The 19,170-nt window shown below is 37.9% G+C and overlaps 1 protein-coding gene across 23 annotated transcripts in view; it reads right to left on the bottom strand.

Annotated features, from left to right (window-relative positions):
• Positions 1–461: 461 nt before the first annotated feature.
• CCDC171 (coiled-coil domain containing 171) overlaps positions 462–19,170 on the bottom strand; it is a 378,190-nt gene continuing 359,481 nt past the window's right edge. For 21 of the 23 annotated variants that reach the window (XM_082467922.1, XM_082467938.1, XM_082467923.1 and 18 more), the window contains one exon: positions 462–2,988. In XM_082467922.1, the coding sequence (XP_082324048.1) occupies positions 2,767–2,988 (222 nt within the window). In that variant the 3' untranslated portion in view covers positions 462–2,766. Of the gene's footprint in view, positions 2,989–16,268; positions 16,751–19,170 lie in introns of those variants that run through there. The other 2 variants (XR_014265395.1, XM_082467929.1) reach the window with 2 other exon arrangements.

Here is a 19,170-nt window from a genome sequence, read left to right as displayed (position 1 = left end):
AAAAGAATCCCTTTGATAGTGATGGATAATACAAGTATTTTTCTAGATCACAAAAGGTAAGAAAATCTACATACTAAGGTGTAAAGTAAAACTTCCTTTCCCCTCCAAAAATATTTGAAGTTGTTCTCCGGAGAAGTCTACTTTATACATCATTCTTAAGGAAGTAAAGAAGCTGATAGAGCAACCGTCCTTGTCAACACAACACAGATCTCAAATATGCAGCCACTGGTCACTGAGGAGCTCGGAAGCAGTCTAGAGTTTCTCAGATCTCCATAGGATGTGTCATTAAATCTTCTCCTCCTGCTGGGTCTGACTTCTGGGGAAAAAAGCATACGGTATAAAAATTACTATATTTGGTAGTGAGTACTAATGATCACTCAAAAGGCTCATCCTTCAGTCTCTATGGCCTTTAGCATCTAGTTGGTTATAAACGTGACGTGCTTTGATTTGATTTAATAATCTTTTTGAATTTATAGTTCAGAATTTATTGTATAAAATTTATCTGTAAAATCAGATACTCCCATATATGGAGAGACATATACATTTATTTCTGGTGTTATCCCATCAACAGATTGTAAAATTAAGGCAAGAAGACCAAGCTCTGTCCAAGGCAAAGTTTACAAAGGTGCTCCTTCCCCTTAAATTACTAGGATCTGAAAACAGATTTAACACAAACATAACACACACAAACCAGACATATAAGTGATGTAAAGTAACACTGTTTTTCTGCAGTGTGAGAAGTGGAAGCTCAATGATGTCACATGAACTAAAAAACTGTATTTGATTTCTATATGGGCAATATCTTAATCACTATATGGAACGGCAGAGGAAAGCATTTTGAAATGTGCAGGAATTATTCTATGATCCATATAAAAACAATAGCATTTTCTGTGTTACAATAAATTTTCAAGTTGAATTTCATACATGTCATATTATATTACAGGGCATATTCTTTAATATTCAAAACACAGAATGGTTAATAAAAAGAACTCCAAGGAAAGAAGTAGAGAAATTTGGTTAAAGATTAATTTCACTTCACAGAAACAGCTTTCTAAAGATTTATATAAAGCCTATTATACTGTCCCAGTACTATGAGAAATAGTATTGTGCTACACAGTATGACAGTAATAGTGCTGTGTTATCTCAGATGGTATAAGTCACTTGGTTGATTTGGCTAATACACAGACAGTACACCAATTTTGTTTACCAAGTCCAATAAAAAAAAATTCTTAGAAGCTGGGTATATTTGAATCAAATGTCACTGTAAAGTTAAGACAAGACAGATTCCATAATACATACTGTTATTCTCTAATGCATCCATAATGAAGAACTCAAAAATGAAAAGTAATACAAAATATGGATTTTGTATTAAAATTCTTTGTCAAGAAGCACCATTCACATCAGAAGTTAATATCACTGGGGAGTTAAACGATTAAGACAAAAACAAATACAAATTACAAATATCCTTTTGTTCTTCACTTACCATGATGCAAACTGCAAGGATTTAACCTTTAAGGGTTAAAGAGTTTAATCAATGTCAATGTCTGATCTTCTGAAGGCAATAAAGAACAGTCTGCCTAGCGATACCCAACAGAACATCACTTTGTCAAGCCACAAAGCACCCAAAAGCTTGTCAAGTAAGTTACCAGAAACCTCTTTGTGGTTAGAACTCAGCTCCTTCCTGCTTGACCTATTATTTGATATTTGACCACTTGGTTGCAAGACACTTGCTCTTTCTAGCTGAAATGTCACTGGGGCATCTTGTCAGCTCCCCGACATCTCGGCCTGACATACAATTTTACTTTTGTGTGCTACAAGGCAGAAAATGCAGGGCAATGGCCTTGTTTTAAATTCTGTCAGCATCAAAGATGGGCGTCACTCTTGGGTCCTACCAACAACACAAACAAAAAAGGAGTCTATTTTGAAGGTCAAAACAGCCATTACCTTGAAGTTTTTCAGCTTATACAAAATATATTACCTGCTGTACTGGTGTGGGAACTGTCCTTAAAAAGTGCCTAAACACACCACAGACATCTTCCCAGCACAACTGCTCTACTTTCTTATCAAATGCAGGCTTGATAAAAGGATGAGTTTTCAGTGCCTGCAGGGACCAGATTCAGCAGTTAACTTAACTTGTTCAAATGGGCAAGTGGTATCATGTAGCTTTACAAGGAGCAACGTGACCTTCTCACATTGACCAGGAGTGACATTATTGTGCAGGAGGAGAAGCAGTCACATCATTTCTGTTTTGCACAACCTGCTTAAAGTTTGCAACTAAATGCTTGTCTTCAGTTGAGCTGACAAGAGAGAAGAGGGGGCTCAGTGAACCATGGCAGGGCTGCCATGAAATGACAGGAATCATTGGCATACATTTCAAATAGCTCTCTCAATCCTATTAAAGTATTGCAGTCCTGCTTTAAAATAGACAAGTATGAAACAACTTTGATAGATAGAGACTAAAATGGCTTATTGATTTTTTTTAAGTCTGAAGGAAATTATCCAAAATGTGTCATTCTTTAACATTTAAAAATATGTTACATAAAAATGAGCAACTGTGATAATAAATAAAACTTAGAGGGAAAAAAAAGTTGGTTATTTCATTATTCAAGGAGACATAAGATACCTGCACACATCAAGGTATCACACAATTTTTAAAAACCCACAGCCACTTGTGCTGAAACAAAATTCAACTGATAAGAAAATCCCCCTTCAAAACAATTTTAATTGTACTGTTAACTCTTCCTGCATCCTTTTTATTTCATAAAGTCATAATCCAATCTGAGCTGGTCTCCCGGCAGTAGCAGACATCATCACTGGAGAGGAGTGAGATGACGACAGGGGCGCAGGATTTATAAGTGTCTCCTTTAAGAAAGTGTAAGCTGTGTCAGGTTCAGCTTTCAATGGCAAAATATCCCCAACATCAATTGTGTCAGCAGGAAGAGCAGCTCTTGAAGGAATGGAGAGATTTGAATGGTCTCGTGATCCTGTCTATGATATAAAAAAGAAAAGAATAATAAACATAGAATTGAAAACTCTTAAACAGACTCTGAAACCATAAACAGAGAAGTGGACTAAGAATCACTGTAGTATGGAATGGGGTGGAAACTGCCACTTAAATAATCTATATGATAATACATAAATATGAAATTATTTTCCAAGTTGTGATTGAACCTCATTTGTTCTATATCATAAACTTGTCAGGACATCAGGTGTTTGCCTAGACACTAAAACTTGGTATAAAACTTTTATCAAGTTACTGAATCAAAGGGTCAGTGCAATCAGGCATTTTTACCTCTGCTTCCATCCGCGGGCAAATTACAGAAACCAATGCTAATAATGTTTTCTCATTATGCTATATAATATATGCTATATAATTGGGAGATTAGACTGCTTAGAAAATGAACTATGGATATTTATGTTTTTTAAGTTATCAGCCTGACTTATTTAATTGAACAACATAGCACAAAGGAAAACAAGTTAATCCTAGTGCCCTATAGAAAACAGCACACCAACGTGTATAAAATGCCAGTGAGATGAACTTTTTGTCTTTACCTTTAATAATACTGCCACCACCCTGTTTTAATAAAGACTGTTTCTGTTATGAGTATTTGGAAATCATATATCAAAATATGGGAGTGCAACATGAAAACAATTTGTCACATATTTTAAAACATTACAGTTACCCAGAAACTACTGGAAATCAAACTTAAGAAACCCACACACTCATTAAGTACTTAAAAACAGAATATTTTGTTGAAGCTATAATTTAAGCCTTAAGTAGTACCAGTAAACAGTAGTTAACCTTTAACATAAATGAAGTTTTACCAGTAAAGCAGATAGGTGTTATATTATGGCTTTTATAGATAGTAGGAAAATAGTAATCAATTGTATATCAGAGTTTTCCACATTCCCAGCAAATAAATGTTGCTGAGATAAGTCTAGTCATAAGTGTCTCCACTAAAAACCACTTTTTATACTGCAGAGTTTTTTTAAAAAACACACAAACATCTTTTTGGTAGATTCTCATGGTTTTGACAACAAAATAGCGTGAACTCTAAGGATCTGCTTTATTATGTCATGTTACACAAAACCGTTTCTACATGTGAAAACAAGAAGGAAGCTATCTCTGGCTTTAGGAACGTATTAGAAATTCAACTGTTGTATGTGTTACCATTTTTGTGGATTTTTTTTAAACTGCAACTGGAGAAAAATCAATGGCTGCATCTAACACCTAGTTCAGCAATTTTCTTTGATCTCCGTTCTTTTGATTTCTTGATACTCCACTGCAAGCCTACAGCTGACGGAAATCATCTCTTGTTCTGCTGGAAGTCAAAAAAAAAAAAAAACTCACCTAAAATGACCACTTGAATGGCTTTATGAAGGAGAGGATTTAGCTTATCCTTGCAGAAGGAAAAGAACTCCTGAGGTCTTGTGTTGACCCTGATTAGAAGCACCGATGAGGTTTCACTTGCAGAACCTTAATGCTGGGCCTAAGCCTATCAGTTCAGAACCAGAACAGAGGCATCTCATTACATCAGAGGCTCGAGGTATAGATTCCTGCACTTTTCCTGCTGCTAGAACCATCTTTGGTGATTTTTTTTTAGCCGCATATCTGAATTGGCAGTGTTATTACTTGATTGATTTTGCTGCTGTAAAGACTACAGTGCCATCTACTAACTGATTCTGCCAGACTTAGGGGCGAGAGGAATAATGGAAGAGCAGGAGATAAAAATCATACTATTTATTATGATAAAAAATATTGTCAGGCAGCCTTCAAAATTTTGTTGTTACATCTTTATAAATACTTCAAGTTCTGGTCTAAAAAAACTATATATGAAAAGAGAGGAGTGTGCAGAATCAGACCAAGGAAGGTCACCTATTCTCTGAGAGTATTTTCTTCTTGATGCTTTAGACTAGAGAAAGGCAACTGTGCCAAACTGACCAGCCATGCCTGTTTTGCCGTGTTAGATAGATGGATATATATTTTACTCAAATCTATATTCTGTACTTGAAGTTTCCTTTTCTTTTCTTATGAGTCCATCAACCTAACTCGTTACACATCCTTCAGGGAAGGTCTCTAACTGCCCATCTCCCCTTAATATATTCAGTGGATCTTGGAACACTACAAAGGGGACCCTCTTTTGCCTTTTCTGATCTTACTGTTTCAAATGTCTATTTTCCACCATGTTGTCTGAAAGCATTTTTTTAAATCTAATATAACATTTTTGACCAAATAACCTTGAAATGGGGTATTATTTCTCTAGTATTTCAAGTCAGAGTCTCACTTTTTGCATACTGTCTTCTGACCTTATGTCCTAAACATGGGAAATAACCTTAAAAAAGAGATTTCTTTCAAGACTTGCACCCCTCAAAAGATAGGCCTTCCATCAAGTAAACAGACTTACTTTTGTGTAAATGAAAACAATTATTTTTCTGTTACTGAGGTCATTTGCTATACTTCATACACTGCTAGAAAATAATCTTTTTCATGAAATAGGATAAAATTTGACTTTAAGTCACTTAATAGCTTAAAAACAAACCAGCAAGAATTCTGGTGAAATCTTAATTTGAAAATAGGATGTTAAAATAACAAGTCGGGCTTCCCTGGTGGCGCAGTGGTTGAGAATCTGCCTGCCAATGCAGGGGACACGGGTTCGAGCCCTGGTCTGGGAAGATCCCACATGCCACGGAGCAACTGGGCCCGTGAGCCACAATTACTGAGCCTGCGCGTCTGAAGCCTGTGCTCCGCAACAAGAGAGGCCGCGATGGTGAGAGGCCCGCGCACCGCGATGAAGAGTGGTCCCCACTTGCCACAACTAGAGAAAGCCCTCGCACAGAAACGAAGACCCAACACAGTCATAAATAAATAAATAAATAAAATAACAAGTAAATATGAACTATTTTTCTTGTTACAAATAATATTCAGAAATATATCATAACACTTTTAATATAACACAGAGAGTAAAAGAGAGTTAAATAACTTTTTATCAGAGACCATTAAAAGTTAATATTCAGGGCTTCCCTGGTGGCACAGTGGTTAAGAATCCACCTGCCAACGCAGGGGACATGGGTTCAAGCCCTGGTTCAGGAAGATCCCACATGCCGCGGAGCAACTAAGCCCGTGCGCTGCAACTACTGAGCCTGTGCTCCAGAGCCTGCAAGCTATAACTACTGAAGCCCACGCACCTAGAGCCCGTGCTCTGCAACGAGAAGCCACTGCAATGAGAAGCCCACGCACCGCAACGAAGAGTAGCCCCCGCTAGCCGCAACTAGAGAAAGCCCACACGCAGCAACGAAGACCCAACACAGCCAAAAATAAATAAATAAAATAAATAAATTTATTTTAAAAAAAGTGAATATTCACCATCTGATGTTATATTTTAAATCTGTGGTCATTTAAGCTACTTTTTAAACTGCTGAGGTGTTCTGGTAGTCTCTCATGTAAATCCAAATTTAAGCAATTTTTACAAAAGAAATCAGTTACCTTAAATAAAAGCTAGGTGTCATGTGAATCTTTATGGAGGCACTTTTATTTACTCAATAAGCTGTAAATGATTCTATTTGAACTGTTATAGTCCATCAGCTAAATATATATTCACAATACAAAATGTGCCTACTAAATTTCTGCATTTTAGAAATCTTATGAAATACAGTAATTAGACATGTCCATTAACCATTTTTCAAGACTTTAATATCTTCATTTTCTAAGGGTGTTTTTTTCAACAACAAAAATAAATAAAGCATTAGTGTAATAATAAGATAATGACTCAATAAACTATCTATAAATCAAAGCCACTTTGCAGACCAAGGCTTCTGAAACAATGACACTAAGCCATTTGTCTACTGTGTAGCATTTATGATCAAGTTAAGTCTTCTAGAATCTAGTATTATAAAAAGTGAGGAGTGATGTGATTTAGTAAGCCTGAATAGTATTGCAAGGAGATTATGCCAGTCACATAGTATGATGGAAAGAGTATTAGACTAGAGATCAGAAGACTATATTTTTCCCTCCCAGTTCTGCTGTAATCTAGCTGGGTCATTTAGGCAAGTGAATTAGTCTTCTAGTTCTCACTTCCCTTGCCTATAAAATGAGGAGCTAGACTCTTTCCAGCTCTGAAGTTCTACAGGTCCACCATGATTCCAACCCGTGATGACATATGATATAAGGTTAACACCTAACTTTTTTGAATAATGTAACCCAGAAATCAGAGTTCCCAAACATAATTCTTAAGATTTTGAGGGGATATGGATGGGCCGTTCTTAAGGCGAAGGAATACATACTGCACATGGTTCTTAAAAAAAGCCAAAGAGATGACAAAATTAGCCACAGTTTAGATGATGTGGCTATATGCAATTAAATTCTGATACATTTTTCATTACTTCGACCTCCATGATGATGTTTTAAGCCCTGTAAATTATTGACTGATTTTAAGTAGAGTGTGCAGCTCTACATAAACTGATGAAGGAATCAAAGTACCCACAAGAGGGCCTTACAATGAGGCTCCCTCGCCATTTCTACTTTAGCTCCTAATATGTTCTTACCACTAGAGTCTTAGTACTCAGAACACAGAATACTTCAAGTTAGTTAACCAAATTTTACCTGTCTGTTTTCCAGTTCTGCTGTGCTGGCCTCACAGGGTGCTGCAGTTTATGCAGACAAACCGAGTTGACAATAATTACATATACAGTCTTCTCTTGAGGAATGCTCAGTTATGTACTTGAGATATGTCTGTCTGTCTATCTATCTATCTCTCCATCCATCCACACACACATATACATGTACCTGATAAATATATCTACACACATATACTTGCTAATATGCACATATTTAAATATTTTATTCCTTGTAGTTATCAATTCTAACTTTTAGTTACCAGTGCCAAGGCTGTAGAAATATTTTATGCATTCCTCTCTCCATAAGTTATTAAATCTTAGTACAGACCAGTTTGGCTCTTTAGCTCAGAGACAACAAGATAGGCTAGGTGGGGATATGTGAGTCAGTCAGCAGAGCAGTGTAAAGGAGTCTCCAGATAGAAGAAAACAACCTGAGAGGTCCGGGTACCTAGAGGTCAAGAAGGAAGGGCAATATGGAGGCAGAAACAAATCAGAAAAGAGAGGTAGAAGACATTAATTATCAACTTGATTCACACCACAACAATTTAGTCCTCAAGCAGACATTCAGCATTGGTTCAAGAGCCAAAGCTCTTAAGACAGACTGGTTCAGTTTCAGCCTCAACAACATAGTTAATGCGGTAGATTAATTGGATTATGGCTTTGATTCTTCAGGCTTCCTTACAGGCATGCCCTTTGCCATGTGACACTGCAGCTGTGTGCAGCCTGGTTCACAAGCGCTTTACTTCCTTGTCCAGCCTCATCTAGCATTTCCTCACTTGTACTCCGTAATCCGGTTACATGGAACTTGTGAGTCAGGAAATATGATGTTCCATAGTTCACACCTGCCTCCGGTCTGTCCACTGTCTGGGATACACTTCTACCCTATGTGGGGTAAATGCCTTCTCCACCTTTCAGACTCTGTCAAGGTTCCCCTCCTTGTAAGGCCTTTCCAGATCCTTGCCCCACCCTTCCCCAACTACAGTTGGCTGCTATATTCAATCATATGTTGGCATTCCTTCATGAATATTTATTTTTCTATTTTCACTTATTTGTCTACTTTTATCCCCCCAGAAAACAAGAGCACCTAGTGTAATGGAATCATGATTTTGTATTGCTAGCACTTAGCAGAGTATCTGGAAATAAGATTTCTAACTGATGAATGAATGAACAAACCACTCATGTTATTACTTCATGGTTTTGGTTTGATATTTGGTTATTTCATGTATATGCACATTATGTCGCAATTAAAAGTAGCACAGTATAGTGGAAAGAATATGGGCTTTGAAACTGAAGAGGCCTCGGGTTCCAAACTTCAGTTTGCCATGTATTCACTATGTGATCTTAGACATGTTACTTAACCTGTGTGAGCCTGCATCCTATCCATAACATAAGAAGAATCATCCCTCATGGAGTTGTTATAAGAATTAAATGAAATAATATACACAAAAACGCATAACATACAGTAGGTCCCCTTCACCTCTCTTTCTACTCTTCTCAAGTGATAATAAATTCCAAGTTTTTAATTATAGCTAACGTGTGTGAACATATATGTCAGGCACTGTGCTAGGTTTAGCTTTATAGGCATTATCTCAATTCTCAAAGCCACTCAATGAGAAGGTACTACTATTACCCCATTTCACAGCCGAAGAACTAGGGCTCACAAGAGTGGGAAAAAACTACTGCATGTTGCACAGACGCTTGGTCAGTGGTGAAAAGGGACGTGATTCTTGATCCATGATTCTTCTCCCCTTATGCTTGGCCACTACCTTATCATGCCACCCAAAGAAGACATGGCCTCAGGCTTATTTATATCCAGAGCTGCTTCATAAAGACAGTAAGGGCTCAACAAATCTCTGTGAAACTGGAAAATAAAAGCACATACATTGTACTAGAGATTAAAAGTAGATGTTTATATTTTTGGTAATATATTTTCTCATAGTCCATTTGAATGTCCATGGTACTGGAGTAAATAAATAGATTTTATGACATTTACATAAAATAAAAGTTCTAGCTCTTTCACCAAAGAAGCTTATGTGTTGTTATATTCAGAGATAAAACTCAGCGCTGAAGTTTTAAATTACACTAGAACATTTAAGCTTTAATTTTAAATTACTTTAAAGGTGTCTTACGCCTGACAAGATAACAATTCCCATTTCCTTCTCTTAGATGTTTAGATTTCCTGACATGATTGAGGTTGGAAAAAAGAGTCAAAGAATTTTCCCAGATGGCTTTTGTTCTTTCTTTTCCTACTTTCCTTCACACACCCGTGCTCCCAGTCTGCTCCTTTCCTGACAATTCTGGTATACCTGACGGTAGAGAATGCAAGAAATGGCCAGAAAATGCAAAAGAGACCATTTTTCCCCTGTATCTTAAGAATGTATCTTTTCAAACAAACACAGAGAGAATATGAAACGTGAATATATCCATATACTCAAGTATATAAAAAAGGGACAAAATTGAATAAATAAAAACTTAAGCACACTATACAGAAAAATGCCATTGCAAAACTGAAATGACAAGCTGATAAAAATATATGCAACACACATGATAGCCATAGAGTGACTTTCTTAATTTACAAAAGGCTCATGCAAATCAAGAAAAAGAAGAACCTAATTAGAAAATAGGCTCAGGACAGTGTATTTATTAATACTGGGTTCAGCTATAACAGAAAACTCAAAATGTTGGTGGCTTTAATAAGATAGAAGTTTATTTCTCTCTGATATGGCTCTATGAAGCTACCAGGAATCCAGACTGCTTCTATCTTGGGCTCCACAGCCTCAGTATGTAGCTTCCACCTCAGGGTCCAAAATGGTTGCTCAAGTTCCAGCCATTATATCTGCATTCTAGCCAGAAGAAAGAAGGATGGAGTAAAGGAGGAGGTATCACTTACATTTGAAAACACTTCCTAAAATCAGAGTATTTTTGTTTACACCCCATTGGCCAGAACTTAGTCATATGGCTAACTTAGTTCAGGGGAGTCTGAAATATGTAGCTTTCCCCCCGCTGAATGGCCTGGGTAATAGTCAGAGGTTCTGTTACAAAGAAAAGAGAAAAGAGATCAGGAAGCCACTGACAGCCTCTGCCTCAGATATATATTGGCTGTTTGGTGGAGGACGCAGAAATACAATAACCAATAAACATATGAAAAAGAGCTAAACCTCATTCATAGTTAAAGAAATGCAACACAAAACATGACAATGAAAGCTTACTTTTCACCTATCAGATAACCAAAAATTTAGATGTCTGATGATACCCATTGCTAAGAGAGGGAAACAGGCAACTTCCTACCACGTAGGCAGGGCTGTATGCTGGTGCAACCTTTCAGGAAGACAAAACTTAAACTGTACCTGCCTTTGATCCAGCAATTCTACTGCTAGGCATTTTTTCTATGGCTACACTCACAAAAGCTCACCAAGATGAGCATACAGATGTATTCATTGAAGCATTTTTTTAGAAAAACATTTTATAAATGAAACTAAAGGATCCATCAACTGAGTGCTATTTAAGTGAAGTATGAATACAACCAGATCATATAACAATTTTCAAAACTGATGTAAATATGTAAGTACTGATGTAGAAATATGTCCAAGTGAAAAAAGAAGGTTCAAGACAGTGTGTGTGTGTGTGTGTGTGTGTGTGTGTGTGTGTGTAAAGAGAAAGAACCCATTTGCATTAAAAAAAAATAAGTATAGGGAATTCCCTGGCAGTCCAGTGGTTAGGACGCCACGCTTCCACTGCAGGGGGCCAGGGTTCGATCCCTGATCTGGAACTAAGATCCCATAAGCTGTGTGGAGTGACCCAAAAAAAAAAAAAAAAAAAAAAAAGGTATAAACACATACATGCATACACATACCTTTTTTTCTTTCTGGAAAGGGAATCACAAGAAAACTGTTAATTATTTTTAGAAAAAGGGAATAAATTCGAGCGTGCATTATGAGGAAAAAGCTTTGAAAGGCCAAAATTTTCTTTCCATGTTTTTTATCTTTAAAACTACTGAATCATGAACAAAGGCTATGAACTGGCAGTTCAAAGAGGTCAAAATACAGCTGATTAACAAATAAATGGGAAAAATGGTAACCGCCAATAGTAATCAAAACTGTAAAGGAAAATGAGATGTTTATTGCCAATCAAAATTCGATTTAAAAGATTATGATACTAAATTATAAAACAGGCATTCATAAATTGCTAGTGATTGTATAAATTGATAGAACCATTTGGACTATAACTTGGCAACTGTCTTGAAATAGTTAATACCATTTGACCCAACAATTCCATTTATGATTAGTTTACTAATATTAATAACAGACAAAAATTGGAAATAATCCCATATTCAACAACAGAATTACATTTAAGTAAGCTATAGCCACTTGATGGAGTATTATATGGCTGTAAAATTTATCATTATAAACGGTTGGATAACATGGACAAATGCTTAAGCTTGACCAGGGGTCAGAAAAAGGGGCCTTTTTCTGTAAAGGATCAGATAAATATTTTATGCTTTGCAAGCCATATGCTCTCTGTTGCAAGTACTAAACTCTGCTGTTGTAAGCCCCAAAGCAACTATAGACAATATATGTAAATGAATTAGTCTGACCATGTTCCAATAAAAGTGCATTTATGAATGCTGAAATTTGAATTTAACATATTTTTCACATCGTGAGATATTAATCTTCTTTTGATTCATTTTTCAAACATTTAAAAATGTAAAAACCATTCTTAGTTTGCAGGCTATACAAAAACAGGTGGCAAGTAGATTTGGTCCACAGGCTGTGCTTTGCCCACCCCTGAGCAAGACTATATGAGTGAAGAGGAGACGTGCAAAATTACATATGATACTTTTGTGAGGTACTGACATTGTAGGAATTTTTTTCCCTAAACTTCTGTATTTTCCAATTATCTACAACAAGCATGCCTTACTTTCGTAACTAAAAACACTTCATTAAAAAAAGGCTAATTTTGTATATACTGAAACCCATATTTTAGTATAGTTAGGACTCTGAACTGTGTGGTCAAAATGAAATGTAATTGGTTTGTTAAAGGTCTCAGAGGGGAGGTTTTGAACCAAGTGTTTTGCAAGTTTTGAAAATTGGATTTTAATTTAGCTGAGAACACTTTGTTATTTCAACATTTTCAGTTATCTAACTCATATCCACAATCTGACATTAAGTCTACACATACACAAATAATTTTATGAAATAACTTGTACCTCTACTCTGCACAAACGCAGCTCTTTATGTAGAGTGGCTACTTAAAACTTGTGTGCCTTCATTTTACTCCAAATAGCACTTCCAGCTGCCAAACTACAACTTCTGTGGTCAGAATGTACACATGTCACCCTCTCTCTGGGAACTATTAGGCAAAAGTTTGCTGACCACTTTTTCATTACTGAAGAATTTCCTCTTAAAGTTATATAAGCCCTTTTTATCCAATGTCAAAAATCAGTAATAATCTGGAAGCTGTAAACTCAGACCTTTTAGCAGCATGTTTTTCTCTGAGTGGAATTACTGACATGCACTCAGGTAAAGGGGGCAGAAGGAAGGAAAAATCATCTAAAATTTAAAGGTGTTTGAAAGACGATTTTCATAAATCTTACTAACACTGTATGTCAGTCACATATTTCAACAAAATTAGCAATAAATTCACGTTTTAAAAGTTGAAACCCATGTTTTCCATGCCCCTCCTTTCCACTGCTGGTTTAAACCACGTTCCCTCATTACTCCACTATATCACACCTCGAATCCCCAGCAATTCTTCACGAGATGTTGCAAACAGTCTTGATTCCCCCACTGACCACCCGAGGGATCAGTCCTATATTCTCCAGGGCTGTTGACCCTCTGACCAGGGCCACAGCTGGGCCTTTCTGGAGGGACTGGTTATATTCAGTTGAAAGAATGTGGCCTATTTCTCAGTGAGAGAGGGGCACTTCAGAAGTAAGACAAATCATGTGATCTGGAGTTCACATGTGTGGAATGCCTTCAAATCACAACAAGCGCTGGGAAGTATGTTCCAAAACAAACCACTTAGCTGGCAATGACATTTCCTTTACATGATAGACAGGAATGTTACTTCTGATAGAACCAGGCCATTTCCAGCAGTCTCAAACCAAACCTATCTCTAGCGAGAACATCTTATTGAACTGTGAGAATAATGCAGCAACCACAAAATTCCAAAATAATATAGCTATAGGTTACATCTCAAGAATCTGCTCCCTACATGACCAATTCCATATGATAGACTTTCCCCATGGTTGCATAAGGCATAAAGCATACCTAAACCCACACTCACCATTAGTATCCTAAATTAGCTCTATTCATTAATTCTTTTAATAGATATCTATTAAAAGAATAAAATCAAAGAATTAACTACAAGTGCCTATAATGTGTCAGACACTGTTCTTGGTACTGGGACAGCAGTGAATTACACACCAAAAAAATTCTCTGCCCTTAGAGAGTTCACCCCATCCTTAACTACCTGTGTCCTGAGCCAGTTCTCCTTAAATTATAATTTTCTCAATGCTCTAAAACCACACAACTGCTGTTTTCCTAGTGTTACGTTTTGATGCACAATGGCACTGAGAGTTTGCCAGACGCATTGTTCCATGGACACAAATAAGGTCCCAGTAATGAGTCATATTTCCCTGGTTCTTCCCTGACCTGCTTACACATGACCTCAACCTCTCCATAAAGAGTTGCTGGGTGCCTGCAATCCCTCCATCAGGCTCTGCCTCCAACGTATTAGAGGGGCTCACAGTGCCATATGGGTGACATCTCTACACAGCACTGGCCCTACACCCACCCTTCCCTCTCTGTCATCTGAAAACTGTGGCAACTCTGACTGGAACCCAGTGTCTCACGCTGTCATAAAACATTTCTTTCAGCTTCCACCTGTAGGCATCTCTTTCCAGATGCCAGTCCCTAGGCCTGCACGGAGGAGAAGCACTAGGCCGTTCACTCCACTTCCCATCGCCGCCTCTGGGCACCTGCCCACAAAACCTCTGCTAGTCCTTCAACTGTCACCAAAGCCCTCGCTCACATTAACTCCCGAAGAGCCTGCACACCACTTTTTCACAAGGGCCTTGACTTTGAAACGCAGCTCAGGTTCAGGGTAGGGTATCCACAAGACAATGATTTTGACACAGATTTCAAAGCTCTTTACTAAAATTTTTCGTCAGTTATTTAAGTGCCTTGTCACTTTCTCTAGCCTATAAAGGCACTTTTAATTTTTGCAAACAAGTCATCCCTTCAGGCTTATCTCTATTTCCTACTTCATGTCTGCGTTATTGTATACATGCTTATTATTTGAGAATATTCAAAGTTGCTCTTGAAGACGAGAAAAAATAGGATAGATGTTAACTCATAATAAGTGTTAAGCACAGAGAATGAATCAGCCGGTAGTGTCAGACAGAGGCAGAATCCACACTATAGGAATAGATTGTAAATTAGTACCCTGTAGGACAGACTACTTACAGATAGAAAGGGAAGGAAAGAGGGAGAGATGGGTCACCTCTAGGCTAATGTCATCCTCAAACTGCCCCCAGGACTACAGATAAAACCCAAAGCTGTCCAGCTACCTAAGTGGCAAGCTACAGCGATTGGCCAGGAGTATTTGTCAAGGCAAGTGTGGATAAGTGGTCCCAGGCACCTTCGGTCACCCAATCCTCCTTTCTCAAACCTCCACCCTGGTCCTCATAACCTCACAAAGAATGGAGAAGGCTAATGTAGCCGAGAGAGAGGTCATATGAACACCGTAAAAGCAAGGCATCAGGGAGTATGGTCCGTCTCCCTGCTGGCTCCCTACCGTCCACTTCTCACTGTGTGTTTTATCGACAGATTGCAACCATGTGATCTGAGGATCCTAATTTCATCTGTGAGACCTCCTCTTCTGTGACCTCTGGGATAACCTGCTTGGTAGAGTACTCAGTGGCTACCATTACATTAAGGCAATTTCTCATAAGACACCTTTGCCCCCCAGTACTAATCAAAACACTGATCCTGAAGAAAGTCCTGCCTTCTCCTATCTCAGAGACTTTGTTTCACGCTGCTTTTTCTATTTAAAAGGAGACTTCTTCCTCAGGCTTTGACAGTTTTCACAGCTTTCACAGTTTTCAGGTATCACCTTGCCCTCAAACTTCCCCTGCCTTCGAATCCCCCACATTTGGGTTACGTGCCCCTTCTTTGCATTATCGAAACATCCCACACATACTGCTTTTATAATAATAGTACAGCGTCACAATCTGCTGTTTGCTTAACTTGTGGTGTTCAATACACTAGCCACTGGCCACATGTAATTGTTTAATTTTAAATTAATTAAAGTTTAATTTAATGTAAAATTAAAAATTAGAGTTCCTCAGTCACACTAGCTGCCCTCCATGTGCTCAAAAGCCATGTCTCCACCATCACAGTAAGTCCTAATGGTCAGTGCTGCCTTGGAGTGTCCCTTCCTTGGAGGCACAGGCTAGTTTGTTTGTTTGTTTCTTTGTGTATTATCAGTGGCTTGACTAGTGACCGGCACATCGCAGGAACGCCGTACATTTGCGTATTGTTCACCGAATGGACTGCTTCTAATCCATATTCCACAGAAAGCCAACAGGAGGGCATGTTTTGATATAAAACTTTCCTCTCTCTGAAAAATATTTTTACTTCACAAAGTTTAATTTTTTTTTTTTAATTATTTATTTATTTATTTATTTATTTATTTATTTATTTATGGCTGTGTTGGGTCTTCGTTTCTGTGCGAGGGCTTTCTCCAGTTGCGGCAAGCGGGGGCCACTCTTCATCGTGGTGCGCGGGCCTCTCACTATCGCGGCCTTTCTTGTTGTGGCGCACAGGCTCCAGACGCGCAGGCTCAGTAATTGTGGCTCACGGGCCTAGTTGCTCCGCGGCATGTGGGATCTTCCCAGACCAGGGCTTGAACCCGTGTCCCCTGCATTGGCAGGCAGATTCTCAACCACTGCGCCACCAGGGAAGCCCTAATTTTCATTCTTTAATTCTAACTTTCTCTGATTTCTCCTTTCTAAAGTGTCCAAAGTTTCAGAAGGAACCTCACTGTTCCTTTCTGTGTTTATCTTTCCCAGCTTTCTGATGAGTGTCATTACAGCATTTCACCTTAGGCCGCTCTGAAAATGAAGGAAAGAAGCCTGGGACAAAAAGACAAGAGGACAGTTACCTTGGCAAGTGTCCATTCACAAGACACCCAGGCCAGAATCCTAGCTCTCTTGAGCTAGGTTTTCTATATCAGAGAAAAATGCATTGCTTATCCGCTTGCTTTAATTTTCAATTTTTATACTCTCTTGAGAAAAAGATTCTATTATCAGCTAACTTTGGAGGCAATCTAATTGTTTGATGTAAACCTTCAAAGTTTCCTTTGAGTTGAATGTCTATCTGCTTGGGCAGAAAAGGGGAAAAGAGGGAATTTACATTCACTTTGCTAAACATTAGCATCTTTTGTTCAATCATTTGAATGCAGGACAGTTCCAGGAAACAGCTTAGAGAACAAGACTTGACACATACTGTGGAAAATCTTTTAAGGTGCTTGGATTCAATGAGGGAGAAAGTGAGACGGAACCGTATTTCAGCTCCCTAACTGTGCTCCAGTCTGCAGGAACTTTGTGACAGGTCTCTGTCTCTCAGCTACACTTGACTGGCTCTTGCTGACATTCAGCTGTCAGACAGCAACCCTCTACCAGGCCCCTAACATGCTCCACAGCTTCACCCAATTAGCTCGCTTTCACTTGACACGGCAGCAAAAAGCTTCATAATAGGTGGTCAAGGTGCACAGTGTCTGCCTGCCCTCGCACTGCTCACATACAGCAAGATGTTTAACTACTTTCTCCTTGCTCGTGAGCTCAGAACTAGGATGACTACAGTTTAGTCATTCCATCTATTGAATTGGACGGGAATCTAGGAAATATTACAGTGATGCACTAAGCTGCTCAAAAACAGACCTCTAGATGACTAAAGTTAAATTTCAAATCAGTTCCTTAGGCCCTTTTGAGAGGAAGATATGATTTGTAGGTTATCAAAACTTAATATCGACTAGCAATCAATTTACGGTTGTTTTTACACTATATCACAAAAAATAGGATTGTATAAAGATGACCTGGGATAGAAAAAGCATTTGACAAGTAAGAGCAGAAAGGTCTAGGCACAATTCAGGAGTACGGAATTTAGCCTTTGCTCATAAAAATATACTTTTTTGACAAATTCAACAATTTTTCTATAAATTTTTGTCATGCTACTTAGCCTTTCAGATGAAATACATTGTACTTGAAAATACGTTTGGCTAAGAAATAAAAACTCTTATACTTATTTTGAAAAATGATCTGAATAATTTACACATTTTCTCTCATCTCCCAATACATTCAGAACTAAGCATATAATCAGTTTTCACTTATTTGCACGCTGGAGATCTGAAAATTATTTTTTTAATGTTACGTAAAGAAAAAGAAAAGTAATATAAATTGTACCGCCTTTGGTTTCCTGCATTTATTAAGCCATGTGATGAACAGGCCACCAAAAAAAGTCACTTTATGATAGGACCCTTCATTATTGACATCCACATGCAGATTCTTGTAGCTATTACCAAGATAGAGTTACAATTTCAATTTCAAGTACCTTATCAGTAATCAAAGCTGAAAATCTAATTAAAGGAATGGGAATTCTAGCCTCCAGCACCATGAACTAATGCTAGTAGAGATTCACCACTACTTTACACCAGGCAAAGTAGAGTTTAAGTATACTTTGCCATCCTATATGAGTCTGAGATGACTCTCGAAGCTTTTGGAGTCAAGTCTGTAAGTAGCAGTGTTTCTGTGACATGCCTTCAAACTGAAGGAAATCTTTCTCTACATAAAATGCTTACTTGTTGTTTTGAACACTGCTCACTTCTTACCAGAAGCTCAAGGCAGGGATAGATCCTAACTGAATTGCTGGGCAATTAGGAAGCCACCCAGCATCCATTTTATTCATTAAGTCCTGTCAATGTTTCCATCTATATCTGGCCACAGCCTAATCCTTCTCCATCTCCACTGTTACTACCCTCACACAGGTGATTCTCACTTCTCACTTGGACTTCTTTATTATGACTTATCACAATTCATTACAAGTATTCACGTAAATGTCTGTCTTCTCACAAAAACCTTCAGATCTCTGACAGAAGGTCTCTTATCTCATCCTATTAAGGGTGTAATATAATACAAAGCTTAAGAGTGAGGACTCTGGGTTCACACTGCCTAGGTTCGAATCTTGGACTCTACACTGGTAGTTTCTTCCTCTGAAAGGAGGAGATAATAACCCACCTTAGATAGGACAATTAGGATTAAATTAGTAATATACATAAAGTGCTCAGCACAGTGGCTGGCACATAGTAAGCATTCAATAAATACTGCTTGTTGTTGTTATTATTCTTACTATAACATCCTTAGAACCTGGCAAAGTACATAGCACATAGCAGGTAATAAATGCATGGTAAAGGAATAATTAGGTATTCTTTTTGATTATTGTTTCATTTCAGGATGATGTAAAGAATAAAAATTGTTCATGAACAATATAGTGATCC

This window comes from Balaenoptera physalus (genome assembly GCF_965194825.1).
Source record: "Balaenoptera physalus genome assembly, chromosome: 7".
NCBI classification, from domain to species: domain Eukaryota; kingdom Metazoa; phylum Chordata; class Mammalia; order Artiodactyla; family Balaenopteridae; genus Balaenoptera; species Balaenoptera physalus.
The sequence above is the reverse complement of the archived record's forward strand: the minus strand, read 5'-3'. Positions and strand labels throughout refer to the sequence as shown.